The sequence below is a fragment of the Rhopilema esculentum genome, unplaced genomic scaffold (genome assembly GCF_057945365.1).
Source record: "Rhopilema esculentum isolate cy_ngs unplaced genomic scaffold, ASM5794536v1 HiC_scaffold_37, whole genome shotgun sequence".
Taxonomy (NCBI): Eukaryota; Metazoa; Cnidaria; class Scyphozoa; order Rhizostomeae; family Rhizostomatidae; genus Rhopilema; species Rhopilema esculentum.
Genome location: NW_028300848.1, coordinates 1641210 through 1664263, shown reverse-complemented (window position 1 = coordinate 1664263; position 23054 = coordinate 1641210). Strand labels below are relative to the sequence as shown.

General features: G+C 37.8%; 1 protein-coding gene across 2 annotated transcripts; it reads right to left on the bottom strand.

Annotated features, from left to right (window-relative positions):
- Window positions 1-6475: 6475 nt before the first annotated feature.
- Window positions 6476-20089, bottom strand: LOC148957147 (uncharacterized). 2 transcript variants are annotated; one of them, XM_089115853.1, is made up of 4 exons: window positions 19384-20089; window positions 15615-15668; window positions 14540-14592; window positions 6476-8232 (listed from the first exon to the last, which is right to left on the bottom strand). In XM_089115853.1, the coding sequence occupies exons 1-4, from the start codon at window positions 19403-19405 to the stop codon at window positions 6949-6951; spliced, it is 1413 nt and encodes a 470-aa protein (XP_088971979.1). In that variant the 5' UTR covers window positions 19406-20089; the 3' UTR covers window positions 6476-6948. The 2 variants fall into 2 exon arrangements, with proteins under 2 accessions (XP_088971979.1, XP_088971981.1); XM_089115855.1 differs by lacking the exon at window positions 15615-15668 and having other exon boundaries at window positions 19384-20085.
- Between the last annotated feature and the right edge of the window lie 2965 nt (window positions 20090-23054).

Here is a 23054-nt window from a genome sequence, read left to right as displayed (position 1 = left end):
AATCAAAACAAACTATATCAAAGAGGAAGTTTTTGGGAATGTCAATAGGTAAAAAGGAAAAGATAGACCGTAAATATAAGATGAATAGGACTTGTAAAGCTAATATTGTGTATTTTAATAGCAAAGTCTGCTATTCTTTAAATATGTATTCGTTTCTATAGACAAAATATTTTGAATAAGAAACTTTGAAGATTCTCAGTACGGAATTTTCGTAACACTTTAAGAATAGAGTATTCAGGCCAAGCTTCTTAAAATGTCGGGATGTTCCATAAAAATGTAAATTTACTCCGATACAATACTGATTTTACGTGCCCAGTTTCATAGTTTCACGGAAATGGGTTTTCCGATTACAACAGGGAAAAAAATGGCATTATTTTCTTTTCTGAAACATATACAAATGTGAAATCATAATTGTATTTGTATTTTTACATTTTGAGCCAGTACTAGGAATTTCTTACTGAGTTTCTTACACATGTAATATATATATAATTGTCTAATATGCCACGGTGCATTCCATGTACTTAGGCCCGAAGATCTTCGGCGTACACCCAGGTTTTTTCTGCGTTCGGCGTGCGAACCAATAAAAAAATTGTTGGCGTAACTAAAATTTTCGTTAGTTGGCATGCTAAACATAAAGCCATGTACGTAGTTGACGTAAAATAAAGACTCATACACCACAGTTTTCTTTAATAATCAGTTTTCATTGTCTGGTGCAACATTGTTTAAATTGTTTTAATAACTGCTTTTATATTTTCGGCGTACCTAAACAAATGCCCCGGGGGACCTTTGGCGTGCAGTTGACATGAAATGCACCCTGGCTAATATGATGTATAAGGTTTCTTACTAAAGATGTTTGAAATTAAAACGTTTGTTTTAAATGGATCAACCAGTCATGGGGCTTGGCACACTCCGTTTAGCCGTAAACTTACAACATCGATTTATTTTATGTGTAGTATGAAATATGATTTACACAGAGTATTTTTAATCACCTAAGCTCTGAATGCGCCTTGGAATTTGCTCTAGGAGAAGTACTTAATGCAAAAAATACTTCAAGCCGAAGTAAATACCTTTCATCAAGAAAACCTAAAATGCAATGACAAGGAGTAATAAGAGCTCGACGATGGGTTAGGAAAACCAGGTTTGGGCTAAAAAAGTAGGCACACATCGGCAGCACCACAGAATAGAAATTCTGTGGCAGCACAGAATAAGAATAATCAGAAGGGTCACTCTAGGCGGTCCCTTTGTTGTTTTTGAAGCTCAGAATCTGTGGCGCCAGCAAAAATACATGCTAGAACTCGTTTTCAACACGAGATTATGCAAGTCCTGTCGATCGAAAGAGTGCACGATGAGAAAAACGAGAGGACCAAAAACTGATTTTTCTTGTCAATTTTCTAAAACGTTTCCCATCAATGGTTCAAAGATCAAAGCAAGACATAGAGCTGGTTGCTGCGAGAAAGATTGCTTCTTGTTTTTACAGATTTACTAGCCACGATGTTGGACAACAACTTTAGACTTGGAGGGAGCTGAATGGATTTCGCAATTCGAACTCTTAATCTAAGTTCTCTTATCAGATACTTCAGACTGCTGGATAAATTCCACGTGAGTTAATACATTATCTGACACTTTATTCACGAAACTCCATCTGAAGGGTCGATGACAAGTCAGCACTTGGAAGCATTCTTGTAGCCGTTACTTCCCGAGTACTACCGCTCTTATGGACGCCCAGTTGGTTTTGAGAGTTTCCTTTGACAAATGCAACAATATTGTAGCAATTGTAGTAAGCAGAGAAATATTTTCCAATGCACATTAAACTTTCACGAAGCTTGTTTACATGCTATTTCTCGGCATGAAAACGAGAATTAGCATGTAAATTAACGCATGCGCGAATAATTTTAGGCTTCACTCAAATACGCTGAGTGACCCTTCTGGTTATTCTTATTATGTGTCGGCAGGTTCACGTCCGATGAATGAAACAAACTCGCAGCGCTATTCAAACCCTCCCCAGAGTATTGAGTATGCAACCTTAATCCATGAACTACACGTTTTTTATAAGAAACCTAGCTTGGGTCCTAATACTAAAAGTTTCTTAATTTTTCAACAGTTTCTAGTACTGAAAGTTTCTTAAAAGTTTCTTATTTTTAGAAAAACATTTAACATCAAATCTTGCGCTTTCCCTCGCATATTAATTGTATTAAAGTTTATAACACAACAGTAAGATTTGATATCGTATCTCTTGTTCATTATTCTTAGGGAAATAAGGGTTAATTTTTATCGAGAAACCCGGTACAGTGTGCTTAAATTGTTGTAATACGGGAACAGCCTATAAAGCGATAATAATACTTAAAAAATTTTGCCATTAGGCCAAGAATAAACGTCAATAATTGAGCAAAATCATGCTACTCCATTTATGTCATTTAACCTTATATAGTCTTCGCTTTGGTTATCAAACAGGACACGGTATTCTTTTAGCTTTCAATTGAACCATGTCATGGTTCCAGTGTGCCATTTGTCGTAAAAAGCGAGTAATTTTCTGTTTACCATCCCTTCTTATTTTTTTCGGAGTTTCTTAAAAATATTGATTTAGTTCTAAAAGTTTCTTACATTTTTGGGGCTCTAGTACTAGGTTTCTTATAAAAAACGTGTATGTTTGATCGCAGCTCGGGCGAAGCCATCGTAGATCAGGCCGAGAATAAGGGAATGGTCACTCGGGTGCGAAATTTATGGGACGAAGTCAATTCGAGGGTGCTGATTTCGAAAATCGATGTTATACGGGGATTTTAGGGGGCCATCAGCCATTTTTTTCATGTTTGAAGTCTCGTTTTTGCGTACATGGAATTAATAAATTAAAAAACAGTTTAAATGTAAAAAAGTTAAAAGTCTTAAAGTTTATTAAGCATATTTCTTGCGCATAAATGCTTAAAATTGAATTATGGCTTGCCATTCGAGGTTGCATAGGGCCAGAGAACGCTTTCCTGCAAATAGGACTTCCAGCAACACAAGGTACCTTTTCGGATTCTCAATGACCCGTTGCAACTCGTTAACTACTTTCGAATTCGTGTAGCCAAAACTTGGGAATCATACGAAATGAGATTCTCAGTGGAAACAATTGTTGTAAATTAGATATCTTGTGTGTCGATTTCGTGATTGAGTATGTCGTCAATTAAACCTTGTAAGTTTTTTTATTGTAGCCCCAGAACTCATCGTTTTTGTTACATTGCAGAATGTAAAAAGTTCCTTTGACGATGAAAGCTGGCAATATTTTTGCAACTGATTATTCTGTTTTTCCACTCTTGAAAATAAAACACCAAGTGCAGTCAATGGGTCCTCGCTACATAAAAACTACAGCTATCAAATAAACAAAATTTATCACAGAATAGAGAGAGAGGGTTATCCATGCCTGGCCATTTGAGGAGAGCCATAGCTCTTGCTCCCCTCCAGGCTCTCTTCAAACGCTGGAGGGAAGCTAGAGATTGCTCTCCTAAAATGTTCTAAAAAGCAAATTTGCTCTCCTTGAAATCAATTGTTCCTTCGATTCTATTCTTATAGCTCACCTGAATACTACTAGGAGAGCTGTTTACTGCTCAGTGTCTTACTTCCAGGCCTGGGTTATCTAATTAATCCAAAAACCTGATTAATCTAAATAACATGTGTATATTTGGGGGTTTATGTCGTTTAGGGTTTTATCTTTACAATCCTCCTGTAAATATTTTCTTGCTTTGCAATAAGCTTCAGGCCAGGCTCAAGTCTGCGACACAGACCATAACTGAGGAGAACATATGGTCTGTGACGCAGGCTAGCCAGGCTCCTGCCATCCGATCAATACCTAGCAGAACATTCAAAATGTATTCACTTTGCCACAAGTCTATTGACCTTTGAATCTGAGGTTCACCCTTATCCCCATAGATTATTTTATTCACCATAAAACATCGTTCCTTACCCACACGACACTGACCAATACCTGAGAAATATGTTTCTAGCCTCAATATCATTTTTTCTCAGCGTGCCTCATTTTCGATTGATGGGCAGGCGAACAACGATATCTTCTTATCATTGCGAACAATGCAGTGAATGTTGGCTGCAAAGAGTTGCGCAAAATAACAAATACAGTCTTTCACCTTTCGATCGATATGTGGAAATCCCTAAAAGATGCCCTTCCTCAGTCAGCCAACCATTCTGTTTCTGTTATCATATCCGGAAAGAAAGTCCTTTCTAAACCAGTTCAAGTGTTTAACAAACATTTTACAACTATAGGCCAGAAAATCGCAAAGGCCTTTGGGAAAGGGAATAAAGATGCAAGAGAAATTTTGCAAAATAAAACTAATGAGAGTTTCCAACTGGATCTCGTAACAAGCAATTTCGTGAAAATTCAACTGCAAAACTTAAAAACAAACAAAGCAATTGGCTTAGACAAAATCAGCGCAAGGTTATTGAAAGATTCTGTTGACATTATTGCATCATCGAAGGCAAATTTCCCAATAAATAGAAATCGGCAAAAGTTGTAGCTTTATTCAAGAGTGGCCATAAGAGTAACTGTGACAATTACAGACCCATTTCAATCTTACCTACAATAAGCAATATAATCGAGCGAGTAGTTCATAAGCAGTTTTACGAATTCTTGCAAGTAAACAATCTCCTCTTCAAAGATCAGTTCGGATTTAGAAACAAAATTCTACAAGCTCTGCTCTTTTACAATTTACGAACAACCTCCTTGAAAGCATGGACATGTATCTGGTGTTGTGTACTTAGATTTGAAAAAAGCCTTCGACACAGTGGATCGTTCTTTGTTGCTTTTGAAGTTGACAGAGTATGGTGTTTCTCCAGCTTGTCTGAAATGGTTTCGCTGATCGCATCAAACGTCGGTTGGGGACGCTCTCTCATCGAAAAGAACGTAATGATTGGAGTACCTCAAGGATCAGTTTTAGGGCTTTTACTTTTTCTTGTTGTTATTAACGACTTGCCGTAATCAGTAAAACACTTGAACACAATCTTGTTTGCAGATTGCACAGTAATCTATTACTCGGGAAAAACTGTAATGAAATCCGGAATAAGATTTGGCTCTAGTGAAAAATGACTAAATGACCATCGACTGACGTTAAACATCACAAAATCAAAGTTTGTTGTGGTTGGAGGAAAGCAGCACTTACAGCGTTTCAAAGATATGACATTGAAAACCAAAGAGGACGAACTAAGTCGAGAAACATGTTATAAATATCTTGGTATAATAATCAATGAAAATATGACATGGGGGGATCACATTGCTTCATTGCAGCCTCGTGAATAGCACCCTCGAGTGACTGAGGCCTTCCTCTGTAAATATTTGTATTATTATATAAGTGGTTCCTTTCTAAAAATGCTTTGCAAGACTTTCCTGGCGTCTTTTTTTCATAACGGAGCTTTGTTGTTTTCTAATTTGAAGCAGTATAAACACCCAGTCTCTAAGTAAACGCAAACAGAACGTTGCTTCCCTTTATTGGGTTAAATGATCGTGTCTTTAAGGTCTTTTCTTCTGCATCTATTCCTGCAATAAGAGCCCAATAAAAACGACTGTTTTTCCTTCGTTTTAAAGACTACCAAGCTAGAAAACCAGCAAAATTATAGAAATATCAGAAATATTCCGTTTTTTTCTTTTATACGATGCTTGGAAAGTAATTTTACACTAACTTTCAATAATTTTCTAAAATGAGACCTTAGCACCCTGTGATTCTGTCACGCATGTGCCGTACAGTCTTCCCCTTAATTCGATATCTCGACGCTCTATTTGAGAATACGGGACCTTATTTAACACAATTACTTAACCAAGGAGGTGTCTTTGGGTCCGAAGAAATTATTTGTTTTAGGCCAAAGACCTGTGTCACCTTTCTTCCTAACCAAGTCAGAAACGCGGGAAGTGTTTTAGCCGCGGGAAGTGATTTGAAGAAAGAATTTTAGTTACCACTCTACCCTTGTTCACTGCCATGTTTGCTGTGGTTTCTGAAGCGCTAATCAGAAGTTGGTGACGCCACTAACTGGTCATTGATCTAGCTAGCGGGGTGTAGGGAGGCGTAACACCCCCCCCCCCCAAATACTTCATGAATTCGTCGGTAAATCTTCGGTTTGTCTACAAAACCCTTAGTTTGTCCGTAAAGTCATCTATCAGTAAGTGAAATAGCACCTAAATTCTTCTCCATCTATGTCTTCGTCGGTAAATTTTTCTATTGATGACCCTCCACCCCTTTAGTCTGGAAGGTCAAGCGATGCCACTGATCTAGCCTTTAGTTTTTCAAGAAAAAGAGTTTGAAAAGGTTTTGCAGCATTTAGGCAGTTAAACTATATGAATGCTATCTTTCTCAGCCTGACATTGATATAGAAAGACCAGAAAAAGGTCTGAAAACCGAAAGCAGTTACGAATAACTACCACCAAGATGAAATAATAGATACCTATTATTTTATCTTGTTACCACTACAGAAGAATAAACAATGAAAAAGGACGCATGGGTATTACAAAGAAGACCGTATTAGATAGGAAGGTACTCAAATAATTAAAATATTTTTTACGCGTAATCAAAAAGTCAACATACCAACGTTTTGTGCATTCATTTCTATGTTTCCATTTAGGTAAAAAAACCTTTGTTTAAACTTATTTTTTGTAGATATGCCCTGTAAATATTTCGAATCCTAGTTCGTAAAATTAGTCCATTCTATCGAATGCTTGTTCTATCTGCGCAACGTTCATTGGTTTCTTTCAAGCTAACTGTGGTATTCAATGTTGGCCCTAGCATCGCATCCGTCACCAAGAAGTTGGCACTTTAAAATAACGCTGAAAAAGCATAGGCCTTCAATCAGCCTAAGAACAAGTCAACAATATAATAAAGAAGCAATATGTAGTATTGTTTATTAGCCAAACTATAGTTTTGCGTTGGTTGTTGCTCTACCATTTACCACGTTAGACTTCGCTTCAGTAATATTGAACTATTCGTCGTCTGCAAATTGATAAATCAGCTTCTTCCTTGGTTTTCGGAGCAAACCACGCCCGACGTAACCTCGTAACGTGCGCGCAAGGTGCTCGTATTTCATGTTTGGCTTTCGTTTGGTCACGCCCCATAAGTGTGCCAAAGCTTCTGTGCTAGTTATTTTAAAAGTTCCTGTTGCCTTGTCAGTCCACTGTAGACACTGATATTTTTCTTCATTTTCGATACTCATTTTGAGAAATCTTAAAAGTTTTGGAAGCTTTTTAGCTCTAGTATACTGCTTCTCCCTTCTGGAATTTTTGTTACTTTCCACAATTCTCGCCTTTACCTTTTTTCTGCGTGCTTTTTCTTCTGGACATTTCTTAGTCTTTTCGTGACAGCTTTCTGATGTGTTCTTTTCCTTTGTATGGTACGCACCTCTGTCGTGAACTGTAGCTTGGGACATTTCTTTCTTGCGAGCTAATCTATTATTCAGTGATACATATTTTGTCTTATCTGTTGAATCTCCCTTGAGATTTACGATCTTGTCAGCATCCTCGCTTCTCTTGTTGCCAAAAATGGTACTTTCTGGACCAGTGTAACTACGTCCCGCAATTCGCCTAAATTTTACTTTCAGCTCATCAGCATCTAAAGTAACGCTCCTTTCCCTGCCATAAATAACACCATTTTGGCCATTAACATCCGGTTGGCTAGAAAGATCGGGCATCCCTCCAGAATGAAACTGAGGAAACCGTTCATTGCCAAGAAACGGTAGCTGACAATTAGGTAAGAACGAGGAAATCGGCCATATCTGATGTGTCGCGGAAACTCTATTGCAAACAAACGCACTCTTCTGTACATCGTCTGGATCGTTGTTGTTGTTGTTGTTGTTGAAATCTGTTTCGATATTCCTGTTGTTGTCATTGTTGTTGCTGTTGTTTCTAGTGGCAACGTTAGTGATAATGCTGCCTTGACCACCGTTGGCATTACCTTGGCTGTTGAAAATATCTGCAGTTCGGGACAGTGCTGTGCTCTTCTGAAGATTTGTGTCTGATTCGAATCTATTTGTTGCTAAAGGGGCAAATTTGAACTGTTCTTTCATGTCTGGTGACGTGCATGATTGTGTTAGCTCATTCAGAATCTCATCATAGAGGTCATCTTGTAAGTCAGGAGAAAGTGAGCTTGAAGAATCGCTTGAAATTGATGTTTGTGACGAGTATTTTCGTCCCTGATTGACGCGATCGTTGTTAAACCAGTGAATTTTGCTGGTTTTCGACAAATCAGCCTTGACATCTTGCACCATAGCCTGACAAAGAAATAGTTAGATATAAATGAGGAAACATTTCTTCAATGTCGGCAAAGACATCTCTACCTAAAACAAGTTAAACGAGAAATGTGTGCAGGGGTGTAGTAGAGAAACAACGCATAAACCACATAAACGAAGATGTACGGGAAAGAATTTTTGGGAAAATGCAAGAAAAATGCTTTGGAGTATCCCTTTAGGTTGGTTGTTGATACATACGATCAGGGCCTCCGACAAAGGGGGGGGGGGGGCAGGGGGGCCATGGCCCCCTCACTTTTTTGCAAAACAAGATAGAGCTTTTTAAAAACTTTTGTTATGATTGTTATATTTTCTCTTAGCCCTTCCACTTTCCAACCTGCATCGGAGCCCATGACGATGACTGCAAAGTTGAGCCATTGAGTATTATATGCTTATTATCAAGATCTCTTTCCGTCGAGTAATACCGCAATTTCGAGTTTTCCCATCTGATGGGTGGAGCGTAGATTTAGTTGTATTTAAAAGCAACCTGTCCCCTATTAAGAGCAGTTGTTTAACAAAACAAGCTGTAATTACTACAGGGATTCTGCAACCTCTACTTACATGAGAAATATTTTTGCCCGATTTTAAATAAAAAAGTTGCAGCTGAATTAAAGACGTTTGTAAGCAGTTGTTGCAGCGTTGTAATTTGTTGCAAATTGAAGAAAGTGATAATGGAAAGCATCATAAGCATGTTAATTCCAATCTATTAAAATTGATTTCTTTGGGTTACAAGCAGTGACAAAGGTAGTGCTAATGGATTATTGGACACTGAGGAACTTGTTGGTGTGGAAATTGATGACAAAAATGTAAATACAGGAAGGAATGTATGAAATGTTATTTTGGCAGTAACATTCTGAATGCATGGTTCATATGTCATTGATTAGATTTTGTGTTGGAATATATGCACGAAATGTCTGAAGTATCATACTAGATAGTGAGGTCGATAAGCTGAAAAATCGTGCAAATTGTGATAAAAGCATGAAACTTGGCGAAAATACACAATTTGATATCCTTAACAAGATAGGATATAGACCCCTTCTGAAAAATGCCCCTTTGTGCTATTTTTAGACTAGGGTGCTTGTGCCCAGTCCACGTAACATGTTATTGTGTTAAATTCCTTCCTGTTAGCTTTACAACCAAGAAACTTTGCAAACCTACATAATTGATATACCGAAAAAGTTAAATGTAATCTCTTAACCTGGAAATACCCCCTTGTGCTATTTTTAGACAAGGGGGCACTTGTGCCCAGTCCTCGGAGGATGTAAGTGTGGTTAGTATCTTTCTAGTAGTTATATAGCCACAAAACCTAGTAAACTATATTATTTAAGATGATAAAAAAGATTAAAGTGGTTTCATACCTCAGAAATACCAATAGTGCTATTTATAGACCAGGGTACTTGTGCCCAGTCCACGGAACACGTTAACATGGCAACTTTCATACAGTTGGCTAAATTCTCATGAAACTTGGTAAACCTACACAGATTGATATGCTGAAAGAATTTAACTTGATCCCCAAACCTTGAAATACCCTTGTGCTATTTTTGGACCAGGGTACTCGTGCCCAGTCCACGGAACACGTTAACATGGCAACTTTCATGCAAGAAAACGACTGCAAGAACTATTCAGAAATGTAGTTTTAAGGCCTATACAAAGGGCGTGGTCGCAATACCCTTCTGCTCCTTTCGCTCAAATGTGTCCTCGACTTTCGGTTTGCCCCAGAGCCGCCGGTGAAAATATTGGAAAATAATGTTTGTCATGTTGAATTCATCTAATGTTTATGATACGCGAAGAAATGTGGATAAGTGGATAGCTATTAAACCTTAAATCGTTTTGCAATAATTGCCGTTTCGTTAGCAAACTTTTTGAAGGGATGAAATATCATGTGCATTAATAGAGTTCTTAAGGGTAAAATCACAAAAAAACTATTTTTATAATTTTTGAATTTTGAACATGCAAATGTATCAGTAAAATGTGTCAAGAGCCGGGTGCGATAAAAAATGATAATTAATAAAAGATTTGAAGTTTGCTTAAGGATCACTGTTTTTTGGCTCTGTTCATAAGGTTATGAACAGAGACCAGAGTACAGAGGTTTGATGGGGTAAGAGCCTTTGCTCATCTGATCATAACTCTGTCAATTCGTAACACCTTTAACTGACTTTGCAAATTTAGAGGTATTGTGCAATGCTCTTTCAGGTTATGGGATCCAAATTCAAAAACTCTTAATGAAGTATATCTGTAAAGTCATCACTTAAGTAATCTTTTGGAACACATATTATAGGCCAAAAATGTATAATTAACACTATGTAGAAATTTTTCCTACAGTAAAACGTTCTAACTACTTTTAACCGAAACTGTTAAGAAAAAGCATCTTCAGAGAATAGGGAAACCGATTGACTTTGACTACTGTATGATTAGACAAGGTGACAAGAGAGCCAAGAGAGCGAAATAAATAATCGTGATTCTTTAGTATACTTATCAGGATACATATACAGGCCATAGCCTTTTTTAAGGAATATCTACTGGGCGCTAAAGTTGGCGCATTGCATAATCAGGGCCAGGCCTTGTTGTGGGGGGGGGGGGTGATGTAGACTACGAATTTACCTGATTAAACCTCTGCAATTCATGTTGTCAATCTGGCTATTATTTTTTTAAGACCTCTTGTGACCGTAAACTTTCTGAAGAAAATTTCCTGTAAAAGTAGTTTAGAGTTTGTGCTTCAAACAGTTCAATTCTGCGATAAAATTGTGTTGTTGAAGACAAACAGCAGTCACCTAAATAAAAAAGAAAATTTTCGATTTGATAAGTTACCTTTTCCATGCTTATGATCAGGGCTGCAATGAGGTTTTGGAAGTCCTGGGGTAAAAGCGAAGGTGAGGCCTACTGCGAGCGAAGGGAGCAGAAATTCTTTGCAACCATGACCTTAAGATTAGCTTAAAATGCATTTTATAATATTTCTTGCAATCGTTTTAAATATTTTACTTTTTTAGGCAAACTTTTGCTACGCTTGATTAATTCAATTCTTAAAATGGAATTCAATACTTGTTAGGCTTCCTAGACCTGGAGGCCCTGGGGAAATTTGCCCCCTTGTACCCCCCTCTCGGTGGCTCTTCTTATAAAAGCCATTAATAAGATAATGTTTGGGAAATATTGTCATTTTTGCATTTATGAGTGAACATTAAAATTAACCTCTTTCCATTAAAATTCTTGCATTAACCTCTTGCATTAACTAAGTGTATCCATGGTTGGAAATTTCCTTTGAGAAAAATTGTTTAATTGTGATTTACTTGTGACCAATTTCCACATGGTTACGGGGAAAATAACACCCTGTTGTTAATCAGACTCTAGGGCATGTAATTCGCCACATCTATTTACATGACAATAACGGACTTTCCAACCATATAGATCAGTATATCGGAACAAGCACCAGGAGCGGATCCAGAGCAAACTTGAAGGAGGGGCAGTTGGTAGTGGGGACGCTGAAAAAGTTTCAAAAATTGACGACGATGTAAACAACAATTTCAGATCCATTTTCGGAATAAACAAGGTAACTTTGAAATAATCCTTGAAGCAAATTAACCTATTGATCTCAGAAACTTTTTCACCTGATTCCCATTCTTCAAAAGGGGCGCACGGTTTTTTAAAAAATGGGCGCCATACTTGCTTCAACTCGTCAAGAAAGGGGCAACTGCCCCTGGTTGCCCCCCCTTAAATCCGCCACTGAAAAGCACAGGATTGAGCTACTACGAGAGCGGCAAAATAGTTGCCGCCAAAATAAAGGAAAATTTTCGAATTTTGATGCCTCCAGTTCGCTGGAAAATGTACTTATTCAAGTAATTTTTACTTACACTCTTTTTTTATATAAGAACAATTTTTTAAAAAACGAGAATTATCTCAAAAATGAGAATTTTTAGCCATGCGTGGGTGGTTTTTTGCTGAATATTCAAACTTGTCGGCAAATGAAGGTTGTCTCACTCACTTTGTTGGCACATGAGACCAGAAAATGTCCCTTGAACGAAAAAGCTAGCAATTGCACTGCTTACACCTTATTGATTAATTAAGAACAATCCAGCCTCAGCTTTTCGAAAAAATAAAGAACAGTCAGCCTGAACTCAAATTTATTTGTCCTTATAGAAGAGAATGCATCCAACCTTGCCTTTGAATTTGGTTTTCATCGATTTTCATCGACTTATGTATCTTTTTGGATTCTCAGGGCAGAGATGATGAAGACACCATGATGACGTTTTATATTCATATGCAATATCTATATAAGGCCTAATTATGACTAACAGGTTGATGAGTTACTCCTTACCACTCCACTGGCCTACGCCAGGGAGTGGCTGTCTCTAATATATGTCCTTTCTACTGGAGCTCCTTCTCGTAACTGACTACAATTCTTGCTGCAGTACCCAAGACCGTCGAGAGGGGAGGGAGGGTAACCAGGGTAGTTACCAGGGGGCCCGGGGCCTTGAGGGGCCCGTAGAAAATAAGGTATGTATTTTTGGCTATCACTTTTCAATTAGCAGCTTGGCAGGGCGGGCCCATGACCCGATTGATATTCGAAATTTAATCTTTCCACATGGGATCAACAAGCTGGTCTATGATGAGGGCCTTTTCTTGTTATGGTTTATAATTAAAACATTGACGATACGATCATATGCTTCTCCGGAAGCCGAAAAATTCGATTGCACTTACATATATCTACTTTTAGGTCAAATGTTTTAGTTATTCCTTGTGTGGACTTCCTATAAACGTAAAAGTAAATCTTCCATTCACGGCGTACACCAGAGAAAAAGCACATGCGAAGAACCAAGACAAATCCAAACGCTATAAAAGGCTTTATCAAAATCACTAAGCTGGATCACGATCCAACCAACCCCTGCGATGTCATCTTACAGGCACAAGTCTGGTGCTCAGAAAGGGCAGGAAAAAAAGATACGAGAAAAAGAAGCAAAGAAGGCCTCTCGCACATTGTTTGAGGTAGGTGCTTACAAAAGAGACAAGGAAGGTGATTCAACTTTAAATAAACCTAGCGAAAGCTCTGTTCAAAGCACTGCTGAAGAAGAAGAAGACACAAACGGCTTGGCTGCTTCGGTAGACCGTGACGCCACAGAAAGTATAGAGAAAGCACTACTGATCCGTCATAAAATCAAGATACTGTTCATAGTGGATCATCTAGTTTTGATGTCGGCACATTGACCGGATTTCCAACGATAAAGGAGTTAGAAAAGGTTGTTAGAACTGGTCATTTGCCTCATCCTCCAGAGTTTCCCAAAGATTGCGACGGCCACAAATTTCCAACAACGGTCCTAAATGTGAAGCAGCAAAATGGTGAGGTAGTAAGAAGCTGGCTTGTTTTCAGTCCTACAAAGGCTGCACTCCATTGTTTGCCATGCAGGTTGTTTGGGCACACTATTAATAATGGTAGCTTGCTTGTTATCGCAGTGGTATAATGGTACATTAACTACATTACAATTCTGTCATATTCGGGTTTTTGGAAGTAAAGACAAATATCACCTTCTGATTTTTAGGAGAAAAAGATAAAGAAACCTCTCTAAATATCCCTGGGTCTGTGTTAAAATTAAAGGTTCCCGAAAGAAGTTAAAGAGTCCCAACAGCTGGATATGTTTGAAACGAAACTGAATCTGTAGATAACTTTGTGATGCAGTTGTAGATTTTGTAAAACATTTATAACACATTCAGGCTTTTTTGATAACTATTTTATCTAATAATGTATAACGTGGCTAGGCTACATCTCCTTGCTAACTTTGAACAAATTATCTGTTATCACTATATTTATATAATTCTTCCTGTAATGTATGTTTGTATAACTGCTTCCTGCAGATCAATATGAAACTAATTGTCCCCTCAATGATTGGCTAATATGAACAATAGTTCTTCCCGCTTTAACGGAATACGGATTACGATGCTTGCTTTGGCTGGCCTAGCTGCGGTAGTGGACGACATTTGAAACTGCGAGCAAAAAGCTATCGGGAATGGCAAGAAGATTTAATTACTGGAATTGAATGATGATTATGAAAGTATTTCCTTTCGCTATTTGAAATATTTGTCGCAGAAACCAAACAGGGCGCCATATTTTTCTAGCCACAGCTTTACTACAACGGGAACACAGGCATTTGATTCAAAAGCTCTGGAATAAAAGTAGTTTCTGATTGGTTTAAATCGTTTAGTTATCGATCAAGCTCAACGGTGCGCGAATTTCACCCCCGTGAAAATAAAGCTGAGCACAATAGGGGACAGGCTGCCTTTAATAGAGTCGAACGTGAATACATACCCCGTGCACGCTGCTTATGAGCCGCTTGACAATTCTTTCTCTGATTTCTTGCCCTATGGGGAAAACACATTCATGAATAGATATTAGATTCTCAGTAAACAGTCTATAAAAAATTGAAAAAATTAAAACCATGTTTTTCACTAAAGGTAAAGGCGTTTCAGAAATCACTGGGAATGATGTCTTATTAGTGATCCACAGTCAGTTGCTGAGATTCTGAATACCCATTTTGTTAGCATTGGTCAAACTACAAATTCAGTCCATTAATGCTGACTGAGAATTCAACAATAACTGAAATCACAGGATACTTTAAAGAGCATTCAAGCATAAAAACAATCAACAACTTCCAAACAAATAACTCAACCTTAAGCTTTAAACCGATCACCAAAGAAAGCCTTAAGACAAATAATCGTGAAGCTAAATCACAAAAAAGCACACGGGTACGACATGATAAATGCAAAATTCCTAAAGATCTCAGTTGATATCATCCTACAACCCCTCTTGAACACCATAAATAAATGCATTATTCAAGGAACTTTTCCAAACTTTTTAAAAAAGGCTATAGTTTCACCTGTCTATAAGAAAAATTATCTTATGGATTTGTCAAAAGCCTTCGACTGTCTACCAAAAAACCTACTTTTAGCAAAACTACATGCCTATGGTGTAGATAGAAATTCTCTTTTACTTATACAAAACTACCTGTCTAATAGACAGCAAAGGGTCAAAGTGAAAGGCCATTGCAGCTCCTGGGGTAAACTTGGACAAGGAGTAACACAGGGTTCAATACTTGGACCTCTACTTTTCAATATTTTCCTAAATAATATTTATACAGCCTTAGTGAAGGGTCTTTATGTAATTTTGCTGATGACAACACGATATCTGTCATTGCAACAAATACTGATGAACTATTGCAACTTGTAAAAATTAACACCAAAAAATGTCTTGATTGGTTTAAATCTAATGAAATGATTGCAAATCCCTCTAAATTTCAAGCTATCACAATCGGCAGCAAAGATAAATGCATCAATGAGTTTGAAATTGACCAAAAATTTGCATTGAATATAGAGAACAACGTTACTTTGCTTGGTGTTCAGATTGATGAAAATTTGTTTGACGCTCATATCGATAAGATCTGTAAAAGAGCAGCTAAACAGTTAAATTTTTTAAAAAGGCTGGCAAGATTTATGGGCGACAGAGAACAAAAAGATAATTATGAATTGATTTATACTATGTCACTTCAATTATTGTCTATTGATATGGATGCTATGTGGTAAAGGAAGTCAGGATAAGCTAGAGAAAATTAACGAGAGGGCATAAAGACTAGCCTATTCGGGCTATTCATCTTCTTACAAAGATTTACTTGCTAACTCAAAAGAAACTACCATACATGTCCAATCAGTTAGAATTTTAGCGCTCGAAGTTTATAAAACACTTAACAACCTTAATCCTGCTTTCGTGAAAGACTATTTTGTACCCCAAACAACAGGTCATAACCTTCGACTCAAAAACCCCCTTGACATTCCAAAAGCCAGAACTACCAATAATGGTATCAGATCATTAAGTTTTCAAGGGCCTAAAATCTGGAATTCACTCCCGGGATCAATAAAGACAGCACAAAATACTAGACAATTTAAGAATTTGATCAAAATTTGGGTCCTTTAAAACAAGTGCGCATGCTCATTTTGCAGTAAATGAACTGTCTTATGCAATCCTTGAAATTGCTTCATGTTAGTCTTAATTAGTGTATATTCACTATTGTAGCAACTAACATTAAATAATCTACAATTTAATACAATACAATACAATATAATACAATACAATACAATACAATACAATACAATACAATACAATACAATACAATACAATACAATACAATACAATACAATACAATACAACTTTTTCACTTCTCAAGGACTCTACTCATATCGCTGGCAAAAGAATGCCCGAAGGTACTACGACTGCATCAGCCTAGATGTTGGAAAAAGTAAATATCTTGTCTAAAAGTAAATAGTTCAGGCTAACTGTTCTTTATTTTTTCGAAAATCTTAAGCTCGATTGATCTTATTCTGTTCTTAAATTAATAGGGTTTAAGCAGTGCGATTGCTGGCTTTTTCACTCTAGAAAGGTGTTCAGACCTCGCTTGCCAACAAAGTGAGTGAGTTAACCTTCATTTTCCGTCAATCGAAAAAGCATCCATACGTGGCTAAAATAAAAACCCTCGTTTTTGAGATGAAACGTTGTTCAAAATTGTATTTTACAGCAGCTTAGCCTGCATTTGTTCTTAGTTTGTTTTTTAACTTTTGACCAATTCTGAGGCTCGTGTTCTTATAAATGTGTTCGTGACCGGGGGACATACTTCTAAAGTGTGACGAAGTGTACAAAAGAACCAACCTGAACTTATGTAGTGAAGAGATCAAGAAAAGGTGGGCGAACCCCGGCCACAACATCAGACACGAGGGCCCGGCGAAAAAGGCGATGCAGAAGTAAAGACATGGCGAGCAGGAAGAAACCTCGTGGCAGGCCAGTGAAGAGCCTGGCATCGATCGCGAAGGAAGAAATGGCGAGCAGAGGAGCGACTGCAGATGATGCTGAAAATAGAGCAACCTGGCGAGAAATTGCAGAAACCAGCTACAGGGCCCACGCCACCGATTCTAAAGTGGGGTTACCTATTTAATACTTAGAAGGGGGATTTTGTACCTATAGTTAGCAAGAAAAGTGGGGGGGGGGGGGGGGGGGGGTGGGCCACGGCAACATAGCAACAATCGTCAATATCGATTTTTTATCTAATCCGGGATTATTTTAAAATTGGCGATCGTTGCAAATTGCTAGCATGGACAGGTTGCGAATGACTAACACGCTAAACTTTTAGAATAACTTTACCATTCGAATTTCGCTTAACCGTTATGTTCAGCGTCCTATATCTTAATCTTGCTATCTTGCATTGGCTTTCACGCTTACCATTACCTTTAAACAAGAGGAGGATATTTTCACCGAGAGGAAGCCGTTTCTGCGTTCCAAACCCCTGTCAATGCAGTTTTCTGCGTTCAATACCCTCGTCTACGCGGTTTTTTGCGGTTTACTCCAAATTTCCACACTTAAAACACGTGTCGCCACACCCATATATCAGTGCATATATAGTGAATTCTAATTTCCGTATTTCCTCTAAAAAACGTTGCGGCGTTTATTACATTATTGGATGCGGCGTTCAATAGAGGGCGGCATTCATCAGAGGGCGGCGCTCAATACAAAATGAAAAGTTTGTCAAATTATTAATGACAAGGAAAATGCGATGAAAAAAGATAAAAAGTATGTGAAGTCAAGTCAAGGAATGTCAATATCCTTGTCTCCGTCAGAGTCGTCCTATATGACGTTACAACTCTCATGGCTTTCGATTAGTAAGCGTATAAACTATTCGTTACTTCTTGTTTGGTGTGTTTTCTAATGAACGCCGCTTTTCAAGATGCGGCGTTCAATAGAGAGCGGCGTTTATCAGAGGGCGGCGTTCATTAGAGGAAATACGGTATGTGCAAGAGGCTAGGTATATTACTCCAGCTAGAAATCATCACAACCAAGCCTATAAAATTGCCCCAAAGTAGTTTCATATACATTAGCATTTGGTATTTGATTACCTTTTAGGCGTGATAAATTTCGTAGTTTCTTATTAAAGGCCAAACTCGGGGTTTGCTCTAATGAAAATGATTTCTAATCAGTCTTTTGGTATTTGTACCAATGCAGGGAAATTGACTGTGCTTACACGGCCAATCGATAACTGTATGCTATGACCATCCAAACGACAGCTACAACCCCGCCAAAGAACTTTGAAACTCCTTTTCGCTTTGCTATGCTGAAAAGTCAACTTGTCTCCAGTAAAAAAGGCCGACACCACATCCCCTTCCCGACAAAAATATGTTTATTGTAGAGTAAAATATCATAGCTTACTGAAAGGAATCAATTTGGTCCTTGATTTTGCATAAAACAACATTTTTGTCGGGGGGGGGGGGGAGGGGGGATGCAGTAAAGAATGTGTAAAAGTTTCGCGTATCTGGACTTTTGGCAAGCATTTTATTGGCGTTCTGCAACAGTTGCTCTGGGACAATTATGGGGACAGTTGAAATGAAATTTCAAGCTGAGTTTAGTTTCTGCATGGTTACACGATGATGTGTTTGCAAAGACAGCTTCTTAGTAAATGCAAATTTTGGAGATCACAGATTAAAAACACACCCTTCTCTATATTAAAAGTTGTAATTGATTTCTTACTTCCCTTGTTCATGTGCATTCAAAAACTTGCCAGAGCATGTGTCGTAACCGAACATAAAATCCAGCTAATTCACAAGATAGAGGACAGCACTGAAAACCCTGGGGGAGGGGGGGAGGTTGTAACCTGAACCAAAGAATGATGGGGGCGTGCCGAACAAAAAATAGCAAAATTATCCAATTTTAGGGATTGGGAGAAAAAATACCCAGGTTTAAGCTTTATGAAATCAACTGTAGGTAGCATGGAAGAGACAGAAAAAACAGCGAACTACAACTCACATATTACGTTACGCTTAAGACAAGAAAGATTTTGTGTAAACACAAAATTAAGGTTTGTCGACCCATTTCTATGGGAATCAATGCATTTTGGAGACCTATATTTAGGGAATTTGAAGACTTCCAGCTCACCCATTTGGGCGGCACAGACCCGTTCAGCTCCACATATAAGTAACCCCACCCCCAGCCCCATACCCGGGGCTGTAAATAGGTGAGAGTGAAAGAGTCGAGGAACCAGACCATAAATATAGCTTTTTAAACAAATGAGTAAAGCAGTTAAATTCGGTTTAGAAGAACTAATGTGGAATTTTACTTACCTTTTAAAGCAATTATGGACATTGTGACACTGAGTGGAAAGCTCTACTTTCTTAGGATAGTTTAATATACTGCAAAAGCAAATTTGTCTTTGCTGAAAAGTCTGCAAGCACATTTATCCAAAAGAGGGCAGAGTCATCTTCCACATCTCTCCAAGGCGTGCTGTACATAAACAGCTTAAGTCTGGGCTTGTTCTTTGTCTGTTTTTGTGATTGTGATTGAATGCTAGATGATGCATTGAAAAATACAATCTTTTCAATATGAGAACAGTGGTAAATTATGAGAACAGTGGTAAACACAGCTCGGAGGACAATGAAGATAGCGTATCGGAAATGTTTAATGCGGAATCGAAACTGCTGCAAGGCTTATATGTATGGAGCAGGCAACTGGCTCAAGCAGCGGGTAGGAGCATAAAATACACATCATTACGAAAATATACTGGCTTGGGATGGGAACAAGAGATATTTCATTTCCCAAAATGTTTGTCAAGGTCCTTTTTATTATTGCTACACCACTCTACACGGGGCACGCACTCATGATGCCGACGTGGTTGCTTTGTGCGTCATTACTGTAGAGTTAATTCTATGAAATACCTTGGCACAATGAACACAGATTATTTATCGAACCGACTGAACTTATTGTAAACAAGACAACAGAAAAATAGGAAAGTAAGAAAAAACGATTAAGAACTTTGCTCCAGGTTTTGAATGGGTTTAAGGGTACAAACACGAACCTAAAAGCTCTAGGTTTTGATTTCATTTCGTTATTCTTTAAGGGGCTTCACCCTCCCAAAGAAGAAACTTTTTCGAATCTAGAAAAAATCCACCTTAATCAAGCTGACAATGAAAAGAAATAGAGTAAATTTAATTTCTAATACGAAAGTGAAAAATTTCTTTTTCTAATTTTTTAGCCTGTTGTACCTGGGAGTAAACTATTTCTTGAAAACTCTTCGAAGTAGCTTTTCATTTCTTGAAAACAAACAGTTTTACATGTTAACTCTCATAATATGGTACAAAATGCTGTCTGATAGCATTGCTGAATGTTGTTGAGGATTTTCACAGTTTTTTCATTATTATGAGTTTTTAAAAGAAAACTTAGTCGAAAGCGAGATTTGGTAGCAAGACTAAGAAGATATATGACTAGATGCTTTTTTACATAGCTTCGTTGTGAGAATTACATCGATTTTCTGCAGTATAATTGCACATATGCACAACGAATATGTAACGTAGTCCTGGTACTGTAAAATATAACATATAAACAAATTCTACGACTCTTAATGACTTCTTTTCTGATTCAAAATCAACCATTAACCATTAATAAATTAATAAGCCTTTTCTGTGGTCGTCTTTTCTTCAGAATTTCCTTTTCTTCAGAATTTGAGAACGTAGTTACGCCACAATCAAAGCCTCGATTACCTGAAACAGCCATACAAAAGACCTCTTTGTGGATCCGTGACAAAATCGTCTCGGATAGGTGTTTACACTGTCCCGTTCAAAAACGGAACCGTGACGGTACAAAATTCGTTCGCTTTCAAAGCAGGGTAAAAACTGTTCCGGATAGCAGAGCAAAATCGTCACGGTTCCACAGTGCTAGTGTAAACGCAAGGGCGAACCGCGACAGTTTTGTCACGGTTCCAAACTTGCACGGGACAGTGTAAACGGGGTCTAAGCCGTATGTTTTGAAAATAACTTATTAAAGCATTCCAATCTTTCCTCGAACTTAAATAATTTCCGTTACTGAATAATATCTGTCTTAAGAGATCCTTTGTCCTTTTTACCATGTCTTTCTCATACAGAAGGAGCCCATCAATCTGCAAAATTATCAATTTGCATAAACGGGTGGCATGAGGATCCCTTAGAACCCATTTTTCCAAATGATGTTGTCAGTTATCTTTTTGAAAAGTCAATAGTCTTATAAGCTCATGTTCAATGCCTGACCATAATTACGCATAATTGTACGGGCATCATACTAGGCTAGTAGGAGCTAAAGCCCCTTTTTATTCCTTCAAAGAAACGCTTTAAAACTTTCAAAAATTCATAAATTACCTTTTGAAGAGAATGAAGTCATTATTTTGCTAAATTTCAGAAGATTGCGTGTTTAATCGAAAATAATATCGTCTCCTACGCTGATAAGAGAAGTTGCTTTCTCTGTAAAATCTTAGAAGATAGTGTCGCACTAACTGAAAAATGGCTTTAGGCTTTTGGCTTTAGTCTAACTTTCAAAATCTGCAAACCATTCTACATCTAAATATTTTGCCAACCAAACTACTCATTTCACACCTAAATATTTTGCCACGCTTTCAGAGTTTCAAATACAGTCAATTTGACTGAGAATCTTCTTCTCAAAGCAAATTGTGAAAACAAAAGACATTAAATTTCGGCATTTTCTGAATTTCCAAATAGCGTGATTTAAAATATTTTCACGGGGACAACAGGGATGGCGCCACCGGGGGTGCTTGGGAGGGGGGCAAGAGCCCGGCACTTCAATTTTTGAAAAATTTTAGGCAATGTCGGCACTTTCGTAACTTCAACTTCGTGATTTTTTTTTGATTGTTTGATTTTTTTCAGTTTTTTTATCATATTTGAACTGGATTACCACAGCGGAAATGGTGTTATATTAGATCTTTGTTGGTGGTTCACTCACTGTCGGCACCCTGACAATACCCCCACCCCCACCAGCATTTCTTTTCTGGCGCCATCCTTGGGGACAAGCCCCCGTTTTGCTTGCAATATAATTCCCCATTCCGTCATACATTGCATGAGATTTTAAGAATGAATAATGACATAAATATACTAATTTGATAACGGGCTATGCTCGAAACGTCGTTTATTAATCCGTTAATTTTTTCAAGTATAATTCCTAGTTTAATTGAATTATGTAGTTTGCAGTAAACTGATTCCCAGCTACACAAAATTGAGACACACTTTGCTTATCCGACATCTCTCCTGGCTGTGTGCAAACTTTTGAGACATTCATCGCACTTGCAAGGTACACTCAAGGTAAAGTCACTTGAAGCTTTAAGATGAATAAACCTGTTTGAATAAATACAGTCATACATTGGATACATGGATGTGCCATGCGATATTGTAAAGGAGACATGCGACCAAAACCACAAACTATGGGGCGCCAAATAGGCCAAAATTTCAAGACGGGACAGAATCTTGTGAAGACCCTAAAATATCATCAAGAGTTGGATATATCTCTCTTTACAACAAATATTCTTCACAAGATAGCAAATCTTCATAAGATTCTATCCCGTCTTAAAATTTTGGCCCATTTGGCACCCCATAGCAAAGCAACGATAATCGGCTTAACAGGTCAAGAGATTTTCAGACCTCAACTAGTAGTTTTGATAGAGTAGTTATGGAAACTTCCATTTACATGGAAATTTTTGCATTTTCAAAACTTCTGCCAGTTTCAAACATGGTTATAATTGTGTGCCTTGAAAGTTCGGCTCTAGAAAAGTGGAGAAATCGAAAAATGGTTTCGCCCAGAAAACTTTTACCGTAACCTTAAAGTAAAATAGAAACCACAAGCTGTGAAAAAAGATGCAGATAAAATTGGCACCTTTTTCAATTCACAACCTTATTCCGCATGCGCAGTAGAAAAGTTAACCAGGCTCAACCCTCTTTCGTGATAACAATACATTATTTCAAACCAGAGTCAGCCCGGG